We start from the raw sequence: 19846 nt of genomic DNA, 5'->3' as shown, positions 1-19846 counted from the left end.
ATGAATTACGATAATCAGTTTTCTGTGAGTGTGAGAGGTAAACCTGAAAAAAAATGTTTACTGTCAAAAAAAGACAGATTTCATAAAAGATATGACACAGAGACAAACAGCCCTGTTCTTTAGCTTTATTAGTTATTAGTTTTATTATTATTTATCAAATTTTTTTTTGCTTTATTTCAGTACCATCATCATATCTTCTGCATAATATCTGTACGAAGGCCCCGATTCAGTCATATTACAGTCTGCTCTGGCCTCTCCTTTCCAGGGAAGAAAGAAAGAAAGAAAAAAAAAAAAAAACAAAAACTTTGCACTAGAGTGGGCAAAGGTTTATTGGTTTATACCACACATTTGTCATAACTTCCTGTGACTGCTGAACTCACTAGGTTGTGTAAGAAAAAGAAAATTAATCGTAGTGCTTTCATTGCTCGGTTACTCAAAGTGGAGAAAAGAACGCTTTGTACCGAGGCTGAACAGGGGCTTCTAGAGGTTATTGTCTCCTGAATTCTCAATTAAGGAGCCAAAAGCTTGCAGTGGATATTGCCTTTGTTAGGTTCTTCTTTTTTTTTTTTTTTAAAGTCGGACACCCACACAGCCAAACGGGAGGTGCAGGATGAAACGCAAGCATAAAACAAATCAATACCGTAAGCTTTGGCCTTCACATCTTTTGACAGCCTATTATGAGGCTGTGCGGCTGGAAAGCCAGGGAAGGCGATGAGAACAAACTATGGGGACTGACTCACACGCACGTGACTTCCTGCAAGACTCTGTCACCTTTAAAATCCAAAATAACGTCACAGACACTGGTCTTTCGGTTCGGCTGCGTGTTCCTACTTCACAAGCTTCATGACAACTCTGGAAATGTAGCATCAGAGACAGGGATCAAAGCTTCACTGGAACTCTCTCTATATGGTGTCCTTCTCTTTTACTTAAAGCGGAATGATATCATTGACGCATATGCTACTATCCACTGGAACACTAGACGGGGGCTGTGTGGTCACAGTAAGCTGGTGCTGTCAAAGAGTGACTGACAGCTCAGATTAGCATTTCAATTTGGTCGCGCCTGTCCAATTCCTTGAACGGGTCTCCTTTTTCACCCCGGATTAATTAGGAAATTGTTTCACTTCACTGCTGTCATCCCTTCTAATATTTCACTGAAACAAATGCTTAACCTTGAATACAAATTATGCAAAAACGAACAAACGAACACACCGTTTCCTCCCGGCAAGTGGAAGGGTTTTTTTTTTTTTTATAAATGAAAATCAAAAGAAAATGGCTGATTATCATGATCAAACAACAACAGCGCTACCTTGTTTACAGGGCACTTAACCTCTCCGTTGAAGTGTGAGGCTTAAACGGGTAACTGAGCAGAGCCTGCTGGCAGAGGCAGGCTAATAAGGAGAGTTTATTCCCCCCCCCGTTGCAGACAGGAAGAGTGGAAACCAGAAGAAAGTGGGTCATTTCGATGAGGCGGGCAGGCACACGCCGCCCCTGCGCTTTGCTTTTCAGCGGAGGGCGGAGAAAGCCTGCGATAACCGCTCTCACGATGCGTGTTCAAAGCGTCTCCTCCTCTCTGATCATTACCCTCCCAACCACACAGTTGTCAAATTCTAACATCCCCCCACCCATCTCCCCACCCCATCAGGGGTTTGGGCATGTGGTCTCGATCAGATAAAGCCGAAATTTAAGGGAGCGCGCACAAAGAGCCCGAAATCCTCAACCGAGGGGCCAGAGACGTCCACGTTTCAGGGATCAAGCCGGAGTGAAAGGACGGATTAGAGGAAAAGCGCAGAAACACGGCCGATGAAAAGATGCACAGAGGTAAAGGGCGGGGTAGAGTTTACGGAGGTGCGCATTAAGTCAGCTTTGTCAGAGTGGATTAAAGCGAGGCGGGCAGCGGCTCCCTTTTGTCTGGGCGGGAGAGGATCAGTGACACGGCGCTGAGAGGAGAGTGGGTGGGCGTGGGACGGGGGGGATGGAGCTGCGGATGAGAGCTGAGCAGACAGTAAGGGGAGGTAATGCTGTCTGACTACTGTGTGGGCTGAGGGCTGGCGCTGCACTGAGGCAAGGTGATGGGAGATGACAGCATCACTCAGTCCCGCGCACACGAAGCGCAGGAATGGAGGGCCCGCGTGTTTACACACACACACAGCCACACACACACTCGCACTCGCACTCGCACACACACACACACACACACACACACACACACACACAGCCACACACACACTCGCACACACACACACACACACACACACACACAGCCACACACACACTCGCACTCGCACACACACATGCGTGCACACACACACACACACAGCCACACACACACACACACACACACACACACACACACACAGCCACACACACACTCGCACGCACACACACACACAGCCACACACACACACACACACACACACACAGCCACACACACACAGCCACACACACACTCACATCGTTACTAACATTGGCAGGGACAAACACCACCCTCACACACAGGCACACACAATAAATAAAGCTGGCCAGGATGAGCTCAAAACACCCGACATAAATACACCAAGCTTGCACACACGGGTAAACACACACACACATGGATTAATTAGAGATATCCACTCCGCTTCCCCTGCACACAGACCAGTCCCCGAGGGAGGTCACGAAGACCCTCAAATGGACATCCACAGTGGAGAGGGGGAAGATAGAGTCCCCCCCATTCGCCATGCATCTCTCTGTCCTTACACACAACTCCTCCTCTAACAGAGAGAAGCCACTTTAATCCACTACAGTCATTATGTGTTGAAAAGGATACAGGTCCTGGATCTGACTAACACTCAGCATTGTTCAGCATCCCCTCTCTAAATGCTAAGTGACTATATGAGCTGTGAGGAAATGCAGAAGACCCTACAGGTAATGGCATCAGCACAGATGGACACAGTGGCGTGGTGCTGAGCAAACTGCTCCTATAACCACAGTGCTTATTCTGGTATGCTCCATTAAACATCCCGCTCTACGAATGGATTAAATATTCGTTCAATCCATGTATGTCACGGGGCTGTGGAGTTCAGCTTGGTTAGTACTTAGATGGGAGACCTCCTGTAAAAACAAACAAAACAAAACAAAACAAAAGTGGTGTTGGTGGACCAGTAGGGGGCGATCTTCTCTCTGAACCAACTGGCCTGAATCCAACACCCCAGCCTGGTGAGGGACGGCTCTGTCCTTCAGAAGGTACCATCCTTTTGCTGAGATGTCAGACCGAGGTACTCCCTGCCGTTGCTGAAGCAGACTGTGCTTCAAAGAGCCAAGCTCAAGAGCAAGGCAGCAGTGTTCCTGCAAGCATTGGAACCCGGGACCCTTTTCGGGACAGGTGTCCCTACTCTCTGCCCACGGCCTGGCTGGGGAGAATGGGTGATGCAGTGCAGCACAGTGGTTAAGAAGCAAGACTCATGACCTAAAGGTTGCTGGTTCGATTCCCCACTGGGGCACTGCTGCTGTACCCTTGGGCAAGGTCCTTAACCCACAATTGCCTCAGTAAAATATCCACCTGTATAAATGGATAATGCTGGAAGTCGCTCTGGATAAGAGAGTCTGCTAAATGCCAATAATGTAATAATGTAATGAAGCATCCGGTCACCAGCGGCACCCCGCACCCCACAGACCAGCGCAAGGATCAGACCCCCGCCCGCGAGACCCCCGAAAAGCCCGTCATCCGGGGATCCCAGAGCCTGTTCGCGCTTAGCGTCAAGGGCAGACGATCATTTACATCCACCTCTAACATGGAGACAGCCTTGAGACGACTCAGCGAGAGAGCGCACACAGCAGGAAATGGCCTGCTCTTCACAGGGCTTTCCGAGGGGCTGTCGGCCCTATTGACGCGGTCTCTCCAGCACTCAATAGGCAGCGTAATTGGCAAGTCAGGAGGTTAACTCAACACTGGCTCACAAGGAGCAGCTGATGGACAGACAAAGAGTGTGTGGACCGGATTTCGGGAAAGCTTCAAGGAGGCACGCAGAGGTACTCCAATCTGATAGGGAACGAGCCGGGCAGATTGGATTCCAACTGTCGAAAGGGAGATGTTATTTACAATATGTGGTTATTGCCTTTTGTTTCCAGCATCAATTAAAATGAATTTTGTAATGGCTCACACTGCACCAGTCCTTACCCATGATGTCAGCATTTCCGGATCTTAAAAGTTTATCAAACATAAAAGGAAATGATAGACTATAAAAAGTGTAACAGTCTAATCTGCTCATTTTAGATGACACACTGTGGAAAAAAAGTACATTTTCCGTATATTTAGAGTAATAGCTCATCCTACTTCACTGCCCCCTAGAAATGGCTGACAAATTAGGTTTCTGTATTACGTAATGCTATGAAAGAGGTATGACAATTCCACATGTATGGGCGGTTAAATGTAATCTTCAGTGACTTTTTTTTCCAGGGAGGAGGTCTTTGCCGCTTCTGTCAAATACAGCCTTAAGCTTGCTGAGAAATGTATGTCACTTTCATAACTGAAACATAACTGATGAAACGAACGACAGTTTTATTCTGTTTCTTCATATCCAATTGGTCCAAACAGGGGTTGTCAGCATCATGATTACTTTATTGGGGAAGGATATAGCACATGGTGCCCTCTTTGTCTTATTACTAATTACCAAAGCTTCACTTGCACTGTTGCATCGGGAAATAAAGAAATTTGCAGTTTGGCAGGGGATGCCCTCAGAGGCTCCACACGGGAAGTAGCAGTGAACCACTCCGCTGAGACCCGGAGAAAGACAGACTGCTGGACGGAACCACGAGATGCCTGTTGCCGTAGAGACAATCACCCCTGATTTTAGGCGGGGCTGAAAGAGGAGCCATTAAACTTGCCAGCAGAGTCTCAAAACACTTCTCCTCCTCTATCTAAACAAGCCGGGAGACGGCGCATCGGGGGAAGGGATTCGCAGAGCCGTTATCGCTGATGGCGCTCCGATAACCGCTGAACAGGCTTATTATCTTCCGTTTGAAGAGTTTTCACAAGTTTTTCCACAGCGGATTAGTAAAACGACGTGATGACTTTAGGGCAGGGCTGACTGGCCTAGTTCAATTAAAGGGATTTTGATAAGGGTCAGGCTTGCTTAGGAAGCTGTTAAATTGAGGACAAAAATACACTGAGCCATAATATATGACAATAAACTCAACAACATATCAAGAGAATTACCAGTCACAGTAACATCTCCACAATGTGACCTGCTCCCGATTCCTTTTCCCTTATACTGACATCTTTTCAGAAAAAAAAAAACAACAAATGAGAGCAACCACCACTGCACAATCAATGAGTTCAATCAATGCAGTTGATTATCTGACCATGACAAAAATATTCAAGCATACGCAATAAAAGGCAGTATCTGACTGTTAGTCACTGCAACCCAATTAACCCCCCACCCACCCAAAGACCTTTCTAAAGTACCCCATTTCATATTGGTGGACAGATCATTGCTGAATTTCTCTTCACCACTCCCTTCGCAGTCAGAGGTGAAGAGCACATCAGGGAGGAGAAACAGCTCCTCAGCTCAGGCTAATAGGAGGTGCACAGAGGGCAAGTTTATTACGGCTGCCTCCACCAGCCAATCAGGATGGTGCATTCATCAGAACTGCGGGGCGCTTAATTTTTCACCAGCAGATCACTGGAAACCTGGCAACAGGATGGGAATTCCTACTGCCTACAGAACTGTGTGTGACCAAAAAACATGCTCTGTGATGGATCAGATGGGTTTTCAGTGTCTTGTTTCAGTGTCTGTATTTCTTTATTTATACACATTGGGAATGACATTTCCAAACCAGATTACATTATAAGCACCATGTGTAGATGATGGACCCTGGACTCTCTCGTCTCTCCTCTTCATCCACCGCAATGGTTACTGCCCCCTGAACCACAGCTGTGATGAATCATGTTCTTGACCTTTCAATCAAGATAGCTGTCGCGGCTGAGGGGATGGCTGCAGGTTGTCATTGTTGAAGACATAAAATCATAAGGACAACTGCATCCCATGGTAATCCCGCTTAATTATCTCTGCAGTTTTGTAAGCCCAGCAAAGCCTTCTGGCCATTCAAAGAAGGTCAGTAGCTACTGCCCTGATTAATAATGACTTAATAATGTCTAAAATCATGGCAGTAAAGAATCCATCCAAAGACAGCAGAAGTTCCAGTGATGACAGAAGAGGTATCGGCACTGACAGCTGAAGTGGCATCAGCACCGATTATGGTAGGATAAGGGTTTTTTCTCCGGCAATTTTCGTATTTTTTCACTCAATGTCAGCAGTCACTAATTAAGTTGGCTTGAAAAAGCCAACTTACTGCTCCTTCAATGTCATCTTGTTGTTATTTTTCCATCTGATTTTCTGTGCAGAACCGTGCACAACTCCTACTGCTTTTCAGCTACGCTTGCCAATGCGCTTGACATTACACCTGGCCAATATCTTCAGCTAGCATGGGATTGTGTTGCTCGTGCTTTTTGTGTTAATATCTAAAATGTGTTTTGAGATATTTAGGGGTTTTTTAATCAAAAAAATTCCATTGACTAACATAGAAAATGGGCAGAATCTGAACATTCTAACACGTGCAGCTGACGTCACAACGAGCCTGGTAAAGTGGACACAGATACAGACTATCAAACAAAGCTTTTAACTCCAGGCTACTACCATGCTAGGCTTTTTCAAGCCAATTTAAAGCTTGTTCTTATACTTTCCTTTCTAGTTACGCATTTAAGCTTGTCACCACTGCAAGAACATCCACTGGACCCTCGTAGGAGCACAGGGAGAGGCGTGTGCAATCCTCCGATGCACATGCATATTTACTGCACCTACTTTTCACATTGCAAAACCCAGAGTGCACCAGGAGGTAAATGCCGCCACAAGACAGTTGAAAGCTAACACTATTTGAGTAACAATTTGTTCTGCCGATATGGACTCACAGCCATTGTAAAATGACACATCCGGTTTCAAACCCAGACCGCAGGGCTCATTGTGTGCTGGAAACAAGTGCTTTAACTGTCTGAATCACTCTGGAATCTATTCGTATCAGTGCTGATGACTATAGTGGTGTCTGAGCTTATGATTGTAGGGGTCTCTTTTGATGATGCATTGTGCTGATTTCTTTTTTTTAGTGCTATTTCATCCGACATCTTGCATTTTCACATTATTTGCCTAGGCACTGTTTGTTCTGAACTACAGGGGGGAAAAAAACTGCAACCACGTCTTTCACTTACAACATATGCAAAAATCCCTTGGCAGTACACTTTTAATGGGGTTCATTGTGACGGGCAGTAGAAGCACACCAATTTCTCATGGAGTCAAAGATATCCAAATCAAAGATAGCTTTATATGACGTGATGTGCTGTACAGTCAGTTTTCCCTGTTAATTGCCCCCCCAGCCTCATTATCAGGTCTCCATCCTGCACATAACTCTGAAGCGAATGAAGGGAGGGCCATGGCTCGTAATTAGATGAGCGCAGATTAAGGATTCAGAGTGGCGCCCATGTGGGCCTACGCTGCCACAGAAGCCTGCTGATGGCAACAGGAGCTATTAGACATGTACTTTTATTAGCGGTGCCCCCGTCAGTCTTTGACAGACATGCTGACAGCAGCCTGGGCTCATTAAATCGGTGTTTCAGTTAAACTCTTCCCATTACGGGCAGAGCACCTGGTGCATGCCAATGACTGGCCTCATGGCCTGGCCTGGTTTCACACTCACAACAGCTCTTTCCCCAGCTGGTTCATTCTTAAATGCTGCTGTTTTATGAGATAAACCACTGCTGTTGTAACAAAGGTAGTAAAATTGCTCAGTAAATATCCATCAATACAAATATACAACATAAAAATTGTAAGCTCTATAAGTCACTATGGATAATAATGTCCACTAAGCAAAGATAGTATAACATAGTGGTAGGCCCAGTTCAAATCGTGACGGATGTTGCCATTGTTAAGGTATTTTAATCTCGCCCGTTAAAGATATCTGTTGGCAATATCTTTTCAGCCTTCATGGCTGCCCTGTAGATAAGGATTTACTAAGGTGTGAAAATGAAACAAATGAATTGAAACTACTACTGGAGACAGTGTATTACACTGTATCATTTACATTGTAATTACATATTAATTAAAGTGTAGTACCACCACACCCAAGATTTAAGCTCAGAATGAACATGTCAGATAGGGACTGAGGAACTGTGGTCTGGACCTTAATGTCTTTGTATCAAACTCCATGTTGAGCAGTGCATGGGCTGCACAAATTACGAGATGTTAAAAACAATGTCCTCATGGATAAGAACAATAAAAACTGAAAAATGAACACACAAATACACTGATCGTGTTGTTCTGAATAAAATACGTTGCTTTGCTTTTATTTTCACGCAGCTGCAGTGTATGCGCGGAACCCTCTAGAAAGTTAGCGGAAACTTCCAGCGTCCACATCCTTCTGTTTATCCAAACAGCTTAAGATGAGATAAACAATCACCTTGACAACAACACCCTCCTATCTCTGTCAGCTCTGCAGTTTAGCGGTTAAACTGAAGCGTTTGCAGCTTACGAAAATTCATTCTGCCTCCGACAAATCAAAGAGAATCCATTTAGGTGTGACGTAAGGCAGACGGGGAGAGACACAGAGAACATGCGTGTGAAAACAGAGACCAGCGTCCTGTCTCTGTGAGACTGCTACAGGTACGTGCTGGCTGAGTCGACACGCTGGCTGAGTCACACGTGGCACCTGTGTGTAAAGTCACACTGCAGCGTGCAGACTGGACTTGCTTATCAGGCCTGGGCACACATCTGGGGGCACCCACACTGTAAACTGAGATCATTAATGCAATCAGACAGAGCACCAGTAGCAGGTGATTCTTTCTCTCACTCAATCAGCAGCATATGTATTTCATTAACAGACAAATGAGTGAGAAGGAAGGGTCCTCCCTGCAAGAACAGTCCATGCATACTTATCTCAGTTAAAAATCACTGGTCTTCCTGAATCCCCCGCCACAGACCATAATGATTCTCCTGCTGTCATACATAAGAGCTCTCAAAGAGAATTAGAAATGGACTAGCTAAAAAGAAACTGGCAAGTAGCACTAGCAGGTTACGCACTCTTATCTGCTGTCCTCTCCCTTCCTAGCCACGTGGCACTTGAGCGGTGAATCTGAAGAGCAATGGACTACAGAAAATGAATCTACAGAAAAACCCTCACTGCATGAGCGAATCTCTTATACCATCTAGGTTCTATTACCTCAAGACAAGTTAATTCCACACTGTGTATCTCTCTCTTACTCCAATCAGCAAGAGGCACAAAAGTTGGCACATTATGTCTTACTCCCTAAAACAGGGCCACTCTATACAGCAGGTGTGACAGGTAGAGATGTGGGTGACTCAGGGAGGCAGAAGTAGAATCCTAAACAGGACGCTGTTTGAGGATTAGACTATATCGTCCATCAGAGCGTACCGGTTCAGCTTAAGTCTACCCACAATCCTCCTCCATACGCTCTGCAAATAAATGCGAATGCAGTCATGACACACCCCAGTCCTCCTCTACACTCTCCTGCTGCATCTTGAGCGGCTGCTTCCAGCTGAAACCGACTGATTCCGCAGGATAAGAAGCGACGGAAGTGATTTACGGGATCGATGCGAATACCGGTAGGTTGAGAGGTGCGCTGCCTCCAGGGAACCCAAACCAGAAGACCGAATTTAGAACCAAACGGGACGGGACACTCACCTTTAGCGTCCTGGTCGGGGCCCAGCCAGTGCCATCGATCGAATGCTCCCGCAATAAACTGTTAAAGGAGGGAACAGAAAGACCAATTTTCCAAAATGTTTGCTCTTGTACCATCCATTATCAGCAGCATGTCAGCGTAAGAAACCATTCACTGAACAGCAGGGGAGAGCGAAGACGGATAAAAACAGAAGGAGGGGAAATGAAATCATCTTATCACTGGCTGTTTGTTTGGGAGTCTGCACCGTAATTAGTATGTAATTACTCAGCTGGAAATGCATTCCACTCCATTTCATTATCAATGAATTCAATGGCCTTTTTCCCTTACTTTCCTTAAATAGCCTGAGGCTACATCAACCGCCTTCAGAGATACCCCAAAAACAAATCAGTTTATTTTTGTTCAAAGCCGTGAGCTGCTCCTCTGGCTCTGTCAGGGATTGCCCCTAGTATACATATTAATGAACTGTGTCTGACAGAATGCCATGCCCTCTGCATTGATGGATGCTTCGTACCGTGGTCACAGAACCTGAGTTCATCACCCTGTAGGCATATACAACCCCCAGGGTAAACCATGGAAACAGGTACACGGGACTAAACAGCTTGGAATCAGCTGCCTCATCAATATTACATTCTTAGCTTTGGACGCCATCTAGGCTTCTCCTCTTAAAGACGGAGTCCAGTGAAAATCATACATTTGTATCTGCATAATCTTTGGTCTACCCAGTTAAATACGCCAAGGAGTTAATATTCCATTTTTGGAACATATGTGTTAATATAGCAATCAACTGACATTTATAAGGGCAGCTGAAACAAGATTTCCAAGGAATCCGATGGCACAATATTAGAAGTTAATGTCACTTTGAATTTGAGAGAAGGCCACCCCTTCAGCTGAGGGGACTGCCCCTACTTTGAGCTGCATATGAACTGATCAAATCAGCTGTTCAGTAAGACCTCTCTGTGTTCGGCCAGATTCTGCACAAATCAGGCATACAAAACTCACTCTTGCACAACCCATATGCATAATCAGTGCTCCTCTGTTATATGGTGAAATTGCTGCAACAGAATTAGCTTGTGGTTCCCATTTTCCAGTTTGTCCATTATAGACTCCAATTACATGCCCTCTATGGCAAGGAACCGCTACAACTTGGCCTCCCAATTATAGGTCCAATGTTAAAACTGAGCATTGTGACTCTGTAAGCAAAGGGATTTTCAGTTTCATCCAACCTGACTCCCTCCTGACAGCTCTGATACAGGCAGCTTGGAGAAACTAAGCCAAAGGTTTAGTAGCCATGTTTTCACTTCAGGTATCGCTCCAGCAGCAGCTAGGATTGCGCAAAGCTCAGCCACTTACAACCATACAGACTGCTTGGGGTTTGTCGGACTAGCACAGGGTCATGCCAATATTTTTTTTCTGCTGTTGAAACATTAATTGCTGCTCTGACACAGCTGAGAGAGCGTGAGAGGGAGAGAGGGGAAGCATTTAGTCCATCATCAATGACCATCACCATCTGCTGTCATTACCATGGGACAGTAGCCACCTCATCTCACAGGCCACTTCCAGACCTCAGGTGGCCAATATGGCAGTGGGCCCACTCGATGCTGCATCGCTCTAGCGCACCATCATTTATCTACGCCAACACTGGGACACAGCAGGGCTGAAGCACTGGCTGAAGCTTATCTGAACCCTGCCCACACGCTACATCGATGCATCTGATAGGTTGCATTCCAGCTGGAGAAATGTGTTTTGTTTTTTTTTATTGTTTTTTTGGGAGCTGCAGTGAAAATGTGCTTGGAAAGGGTAGAAGGTCTCTGGTTACCTTAGACAAATCTCTCCAGTCTCCGTGATGTTCGGATGCCATATTCTGGTCAAGCATTTCACTTTGGGAGGCTGGAAGATAACAGAGGAGGAAGGCAGATTATGTAAAGAGTTAATGAAAATTGAGCTATTTAACTGATGTCATTCATTCATATAAGAGCAGCACTCATCCGCGAAGATGTCTTTTTTTTTCCAATTTACCTCATTTAATGAAAATCCTAACCATCTAAAGCAACAAGGCGAAGGGGAAAACAGCAGCATCCCCTGCCGCACACTCCCCACCTTTTCACGCTGTTTCTGCAGTGCGTTCATGCTAAAATGTCAGCTTTGTTGTTTTATCAACATATCGCAGGCACAGCCTCAGCGATGGGGAGAGGAAGCACAACGCTTCATACACAAACCAGCAGGTGGGGGGGAAAAAAGCAAAACTTCAGTCTGCGCCTGATCAAAGGAGGATGTTTCTGTGAGGCCCAGAGCTTTGCTAAGTGAGCAGAACACTCGGAAATGCCGTGAAATCATTTGCAAACTCGGCTTTTCTTCCAAGTCTTTCCCGGCTCCTTCCATTTTCACCCTGAATTTTGTGGAAAGAGGCAGGCTTTTATGCTGTTAAACTGTTAGGCAGTGCCTCATTGCTTCAAATGCTAATTCACTGAATTATTATCAAAGTAATATGGAACATTTGTCTGTCGTTATTGTGCACTGTAAAAGACGATTAGAAGGAACTGCATGTCCCTTGCTTCCTGCTGTGAGGCCCCTCTCGGTAGCACGCTAAGAGTCATTGTCATTAGCAGGCTGGGTAAAGGAGCCCGAAAGAGACAGCCAGCATTATCAGAGGGAAAAGCATGCTCCTGGCCCTCACTGAAGCCTTAGGTCTAGGTTAAATCTGCAGAAACCCAAGTCTAATTTGAGACACCCCAGGCCACCTCGGACTTAGTTGGGGTCAGGGTGACACTACAGTCAGTTCTTGGGATCAAAAAACATGCTGATTAAATCCAACACAGACCGACATCCTCATTTGTCTTTTACTATGACAAATGCAAATTCATGTTAGACAATTTTTGTAGATACCAGGCTATTGTTAATCTCTTCCCTTACTGCTATTACAGTTAGCTTCAGTAATCAGTAATCTCCTGAAATCTGCAGAAGGAGAGAATGAAAGGAAGCAGGGGTAACATTTACTCTACCTGCCTGGTACGGTATGTAACTGTACTATTAATACTAAACTGTAAAGTTTAGTATTAATGCGGCAAACACTATCCTCACAGCGGGGTCTTTTTGGGAAAGGTGAGGGAAGGCCGCACACCTCTCTGCCCCAGACACGCTGGCTGTTTTAGACAGCTCTGGATGTTTATGACAGGTCCCTTCACAGGAACTCGCGTTTGGATGGCTGTGCCACCCAGCGTCCCCAGCACAGAGGAGCCATCACGCACTGCTGATGGCTGCATAATGAAACAGGGGTGGGCTGAGGACACAACAGCCTCCCCCGAGACAGCACTGCCCAAACACGAGACAGGGACCCCATGTGGGGGTCACAAAGGTGCAAAACATATAAATGATATGTATATTTTGAAACAGTGCAAAAAGGTTTGAGCAATTTTATTAAATCAGAATTGACTATGTTTACATGCACACTATAATGAGTTCATTGCCAATATTGGAGTTACGAAAAAAGTTTATGTAATTTACATGTCTCTGCAAAAAAGAAGCATTTCCCATATCGTCCCCTTTACCTGTAAATAATGGACTATTCAATTAAGCAGTGGAAACAAGGGGGGGGGGGGGGGCAGAGGCTTTTGCCCCAGAGTAACCCTGCAAACTGGCATGCTGTGGTTTCCAGCTGCTGTAGCTGTTAGAGCCATCATTATTACATGTTCATCTCCGCCGCAGGCCTGTCACATTTGCAAAATGCATTCCTCCAGGTCATTCTCCTGGCCAACATTTTGGAAAGCAGAGGAAGACAGCGCGAGTTGCTTCAGAGGGCTTCACTCAGAATTCACAACTGTAATGCTGTTAACAAAGAAATATATCTTCTTCTTACTTTGCCACATATCTTACTGCCATTATATTCACTGTGATTAAGACCTTAATCGCATTAAAATAATACAACTAAGGTGTGTATGATTTCTGCCTAACTCGAGGTATTGTGTTAATAGCATCAAAATCACATTATTAACGTGTGTGTAAACATGGCCAATGAGCAGCATAGCACTGGCTAAATTAGCTTCCACTTCATCAGTAATGCAATTCTAATCTGCAAACCCTGGAAAACAAACTCTGGCTAATCCTACTATACACAGTCCTGCTCACACTGAAAACGATAACAACAACAAAAAAAACAATCCTTTCAAGTTCAAATGAATTCTACCACAGTCACATATTTATGATGAATATAAAGATGACCTCCGAGCAGTAACATCACTTCCAGGGTGATTTTTTTTTGGCATTCTAATGATAAAATAATATAATTAGCCAGTGCCATTAGAAAATGATGACAGAAAGGGAACGCTTTCAAGGAACTGATTAACAGGTGTACTTAATGGAAAAACATTCTCCGGTGCGACGGCTAGGAAATGATGGATCGTTGCGGACCTCAGTGAGCCCGGCTTTAAATGGGCTCTAAAATACGGGCAGGATGAAGGTCCCAGGGCACGGGCATCTTACCAGCAGCGAGATCGATGGCCTTCGATCAGGGCCCTGACCCAGAACCGGCCATGATAGCCAGGGCTTGAGATAAAAGTGTCCGAGACATATAGACGAGAGATAAAGAGGAACCACGCGCAGGGCCCAGCGGAGGGAATAACTCACCCCGCGGCCTGCGCGACCACTGCTTATTCAGGCTGTAAACTCCCTTTCACAGGACCTGTAAACTGCCCAGTAAATCACCCACGCTGCCAAGCGGAGCGCAGTGTGGTTATCTCTCTCTGCTGCTGGCCTCTAATACCTGGGGCCAGCCAGGGTCATTTCAAATGTCTCTACCTGCACCAACACCATTTGGAGGAAATTCAAGGGCAATTTAATGACTAGAAATAGTATATTGATTGTGGAACCAATGGCCTTAGTGTTTAACATACTAGACAGCGGCTTTAAAGATGAACACAGCATTAATCCAAATTCTATGCAAAGCCTGTCTCTAGGCGTCTGTTGCAGAAAGCAATACATTTTCTGACAAAAGAAACAGTTTAAGAAGCATTGTAGGACAGATAACGGGCAACCTAAATTTTGGCTTCTGTGTGACCTCAAAGATTTCAAATAATGTCTTGATCAGGTGCTTTTTACATTATTTTCATTTAGCAAATGCTCTTATCCAGAGCGACTTACATAAATTTTACATAATGTACCTTGCCCAAGGGCACAGCAGCAGTGCCTCCGTGGGGAATGGAACCAGCAACCTTTCGGTTACCAGCCCTGCTCCTTACCACTATGCAACACTGCCACCATTTTTTTCCACAAAAACCAATACAATCCTATTAACCCAATCAAGCTGTTTTGCAGTGAAAAGCAAACTGTTGCTGGTTCAAACCAGTCAATGCAGCTCCATCTAATCATTATGCAGCCTCACTCTCCAATCAACACTTAAGTCTAGTACACATGCTAGAGCAGCTGGGTAAAATAGCGGCAAGGAGCCAGGCTCATAGCCAGTCTGCTTTGCAGTTTGGCAACTGCTTTTGCACCTCTGGGTAAGGTACTTAATGTTTATTTTCTGATTAATTACCTGTCTCTGTAAATGGATGCAAAGCAGCTGTGTTTATTAGTTAAAAATCAGCCAATGCCACAGCACACTTCCACTCCATGTAAGGAATCATATGTCTGAAAAATGTAAAAATGTAATACTATGACTCTTTAAAATTACAAGCACATGCACTGCGATTGACCCTGATGCACATTACGAGAGGCTCACAGCAGAATTCTGCCCATCTGTCAATGCCTCTGTGGTTTGTGGTGGAAATTTTGACGTTTGTGGACAAATGAAACAAACCCTAATGCTACTGGCACAGCTCTAGCCAAGGAACTACAGAGGAAAATTATCTGTGTGGCTAAATCTGGTACTTAGTGCATTGCCACAATTGCTGATGCAGACTACCGCACATTGTCCCTTTTAGCTAAATGAAATAAATAAACTTGTCATCATCAGCGTCTGCCCGGGGTGTATATCTGGCTCGGCATTTGTGTATTTTTAGCCTTCTTTCATTTCTCTTGCTGACTTTTACTTTGGTTCCATGAGAATCACTAAGGACTTACTGGAAAAAAATCTCTTCTTTGGTGATATGATCTTATTGCATGGTTATTTTTCATTGGCTGTTGGCAGTCCCTTACTGCTTTTAAAATCAGACACTGAGCAGGAATCTGCAAAATATTCAAGGCCGCTTGATAAGTCCTCACAGCTCATACGGTGCTTAAAAGTCTAATTACTATTGCTCGTGTGACCTGACATACGATACTATCCAAGGTCTTAAGATGAGCTATGTGCAGGAGGTACGTGGTATACGATTTCAGTGTGCATGTACTGAATTTCGGCAGGAATCGTGCCAAACTTGTGAGGACAGTTAAAAGAGCTAAATCAGGATTAAAATAGTAAAGTGTATAATAGGCATTACCCCCCCCTTTACAACCACTTCACCACCGGTTTATACACACGCTCAACCGTAAAGCAGAGCCTTACTGACAGAGGCCCATTTTAATGCCACCCTTGGTTTATTTGCTTTAAAATGAGTTCTTCTTAGCAAATTCCATTATCTAGGGCACCTAAAGGGCTCTTCAATTTTCATATTATCCACTGAGGCAGCCAGATATTTACTGAGTACCCTGCCAGCGGTAACAACAGCAGTGTCCGAACATGCAACCTTCTGGATACGCGCCCATCTCCTTCACCATAACACCACACTGCTGTCCATTTGCTGCAAAATCAGTCCCTCGTTCCTACAAGGCTTTATAAAGAATCCGACATGGCTTTACCTTGTTCATTTTCCCTTTTGATGACAAACGAAACATGCTGACTGCAGCCCTATAAGACAAACCCACTCCATCTCTCACCACCTGGCCCTGAGCCTCAATACCCTCCCGCTGACACACAACCCCCCCCATCTTCGAATAGATGTGACATGGCAGGGCCACTTACCACCATGTTGTAGGCTTCAGGGACATCTATTTCGAACTGGAATTTTCCGCTCTGGTAGTAGCCTTCATCTGCGGACACAGGAGCAGCGGATTAGCAGGTGAGACTCCAGGACTCTGGAGGTCTGTCCTTCAGCAGTGGGAGTAGAGAGTGAAGGTCACGGGCAGTAGCAGCATATGAGGCAGAGATATGATCGATGATGTGGACCGTGAGATCCAACCTTCTGCCGCCCCCTCTACTGAGCACACAGGGGCCAGGAGCTACAGACAATATACTCTGAGTCCATGATTATTGGCTAGCAATGTACAGAAACTACTTGTATTTTCTTTTTTGTATTGGTTAACATCTGATAAGCATAGCCGGAGTTCAAAAACCTCAAGCACCACATTGGTGTTGCTAGAAGTTATACTCCACCTCAGACATTAGGAAATTCCCAGAAGAAATGGAAGTTGGCTGTTTATTAAAGCCACCTACAACACAGTCAGTCTATAAGGACTTCATCCAGGATGACTTCAAGGAAACAGACAGCATCAAATCACAATTTGTGTGTCAATCATACAGAAGGTGAACTCAATTTTTCCTTGTTATACATGAGACATTGTGGAAATTCCGTTCCATCGACTTCCATAAACAAATATATGTGATGCAACAGACACCGCTTAGAATGCAGGATGTGCAGCCTGCTCTGTAGGTGGTTTCCCTGAAGCACTGAAAAAGCCCAAACAGATTCTAATGATGGGAATTACTGAAAAGAGTACTTAAGATAAATTAGATTCAAGACTACTGAGAAAGAAAAAAGAAAAACTGTATCCAAATAAGCAAGTAAGAAATGGGACTAGAGACAGATAAATATGAAATTAAATACAAATGTTGTAGGCAAATGGCACCTGACCTGCTTATGGTACTGGAGAGTCAACAAGCCTTATACCACTGCTGTCCTGTTCTGCCATGTCTAACTAGTAAACTATAAAAACCCTAAAATGTGCAATCTTTGATATCCTGCCTTTGACTGGAAATTTAGAACCCGGGGGGAATCTTTTCAGGACTGACTGTTCCTTTACCCTAAATTTTAAAATTAGGCATAAATTAACAAGGAGTCTCTTGTGAGTCATGTGCAGGACTGTATCCATAGAAAAAGCACCCAAAGTCCTTGAGCGTGATGGTGATTGTGAACTTGTCATCCCCTCAGACCGAAATGCTTGAGTCTTTACGGTGTCCAGTCACAATGCAAACAGGCCGAGTCCCTCCATGCTAAAAATTACAGCACAGGAGCCCGTCAAGCCAGAAGTAAACTAAAATTCAAGCATATGGGCTTGAAATACAAGGATTGCAGGTTCCAGTCTGGGTATTGCCCCTGCAATGCCTTGGGAAAAGTACTTCGCCTGTATTACACTGGTGAATATCCTGTTTTATAAATGGGTAATACATTACAAAACAAAAACTAAATTGTCAATTGCTTTGAGTAAGACAAGCAAAAAAGTCAGGTGTTGTACACACACAATAAGAAAGGGCAGCTGTGTCTGTGGGCTCCCAGCATGTGCAGGAAACACCGGTTTCAATGGCATGGATGCCCAACTGAGCAGAGGCCATACAAGCATTCCAAAGCCCAAATGAGTTAAGACTCACTGAGCCTAACAGATGGAGGGAAATGGAGGGAAAGTCACAGTTGTGCGAAATTTCTATTAACTGAGACCAGCAGAGAGAACAAAGGATGATAAGCAACCTTACTTTCTACAACAGTATGAAGGCAGCTCTTTATGCTCTTAGATCTGAAGTGCAAGGGTCACCTTTTGTCAGGTGCTGGCGGATGCAGAGTCCAAAGCCACTAAAGAAGGCAGAGAATGGCAGGCTGCGCTTGGGCTGAAGATGAAAGACAGACGGACAATCACAGCTGTGCCGTCACACTTTCCGCTTGCGCAGAGACCGTGCACGCAACTCGCAGATTCCAGTCTAACTGTTAATGAAAGAAGCATTCCAAATCACAAATGAGAAACAAGATTTTGCCAACCGGATACAGAACATTTACATTTAAATAAGACTCCACAATCCACTAGGTCTAGTCCTCTACAATGGTTCACCAATGCAGTACAGATAGACTGCTGCCTTCTCAGACTGAAGTGGCTCTAGTGGGAATAGCAAAGGGCAGTGAATTATTCAAACTGAAAGAAAGATAGGTGCTTAGTCCCATAATTTGTTCAGCTTCTCGCAAACACGATCAAAACTGCACGCTGAGGTACTGCAGGAAATGTCCATCAACCCAACTGGCATCTCCAAAATCTCATTCAGCTCTGTGTTGTGGGGAATCCCTGTTAGAATTGACCTATTTTTCCCCCAAACACGCCATGTGGAAAGTAGCACAGAGGCCCCATGAAAGTCAAAACTGCAGGGGGGGAAACGATCAAACCCTGCCGGTGTTTTGAGCCCCCGTCGTGCTTCCGACCCCGTTACAGCTTGTGTGTCAAGCCTTCAGAGCATGAAAAGTCCCCTTTTAAGCCGCACTGAAAGACAATCCGCCTCCACGGAAGGTGCATTACGTGACAGAGCTGAAGGCAGGCCGAAGGGTAGGGAATGGATCCCGCTAAACCCTGCCTCTCCCAGGAGCGCGTCCCTCTCGCTCTTCAGTGGAATTACAGCCATTCTTCATGTAATCCCACTTCCTCTCCAAAGCTCTGTGCGCACACAATGCGAGCGTCAGGTGTTGGTGTTCCGCAGCCTGTACAACACCCTGGCTTCCCATACAGGAAATGGCCTGGGGACGCAGCATGGGACAGAGCAGGGTATGACACGATGCCTTTGAGTGAAAGCTAGAGAGTGTGGACTCAGAATTAAAACATGCTTTCGGCGCCTTGAGCAGGGTCCTTGCCCCAAAAATATCCAGCTGTATAAACAGGTATGAGCTATTGTGCGATATGATGTCACAATAAATCATCTTTAATAGGGGAAGGGATCTGTCAAGAAACACAAAACTTGAAGTGCTCTGGAAGGCTGGGGGTTGGCCATTTAAGGCCAGTGTGAATTGTATATGGAGCGTCCTTATGCTGCAGAAAGCAACCCCAGGCTGGAGTGTTCACACATGCCATGGGTTCACACTCTGCTGCAGCAATGTAATAATGTGGCATAGCAGTTGCCCTGGGCAGGTTGCATACTGCATCAGTGGACACTAGTTAAACAAAATACAAAAAGCTGACAAATGCACA

General features: G+C 45.1%; 1 protein-coding gene across 2 annotated transcripts in view; it reads right to left on the bottom strand.

Moving 5' to 3' along the window:
- LOC118788832 (NEDD8-conjugating enzyme UBE2F) overlaps positions 1-19846 on the bottom strand; it is a 63975-nt gene that overhangs the window by 17250 nt on the left and 26879 nt on the right. For both annotated transcript variants that reach the window (XM_036544943.1, XM_036544944.1), the window contains exons 5-7: positions 16653-16720; positions 11538-11608; positions 9724-9781 (exon numbers count right to left, since the gene is read on the bottom strand). In XM_036544943.1, the coding sequence (XP_036400836.1) occupies positions 9724-9781; positions 11538-11608; positions 16653-16720 (197 nt within the window). The remainder of the gene's footprint in view (positions 1-9723; positions 9782-11537; positions 11609-16652; positions 16721-19846) is intronic.

Source organism: Megalops cyprinoides, chromosome 14 (assembly GCF_013368585.1).
Source record: "Megalops cyprinoides isolate fMegCyp1 chromosome 14, fMegCyp1.pri, whole genome shotgun sequence".
NCBI lineage: Eukaryota > Metazoa > Chordata > Actinopteri > Elopiformes > Megalopidae > Megalops > Megalops cyprinoides.
Note: the sequence above shows the minus strand (reverse complement) of the source record. Positions and strands in the feature narration are given on the sequence as shown.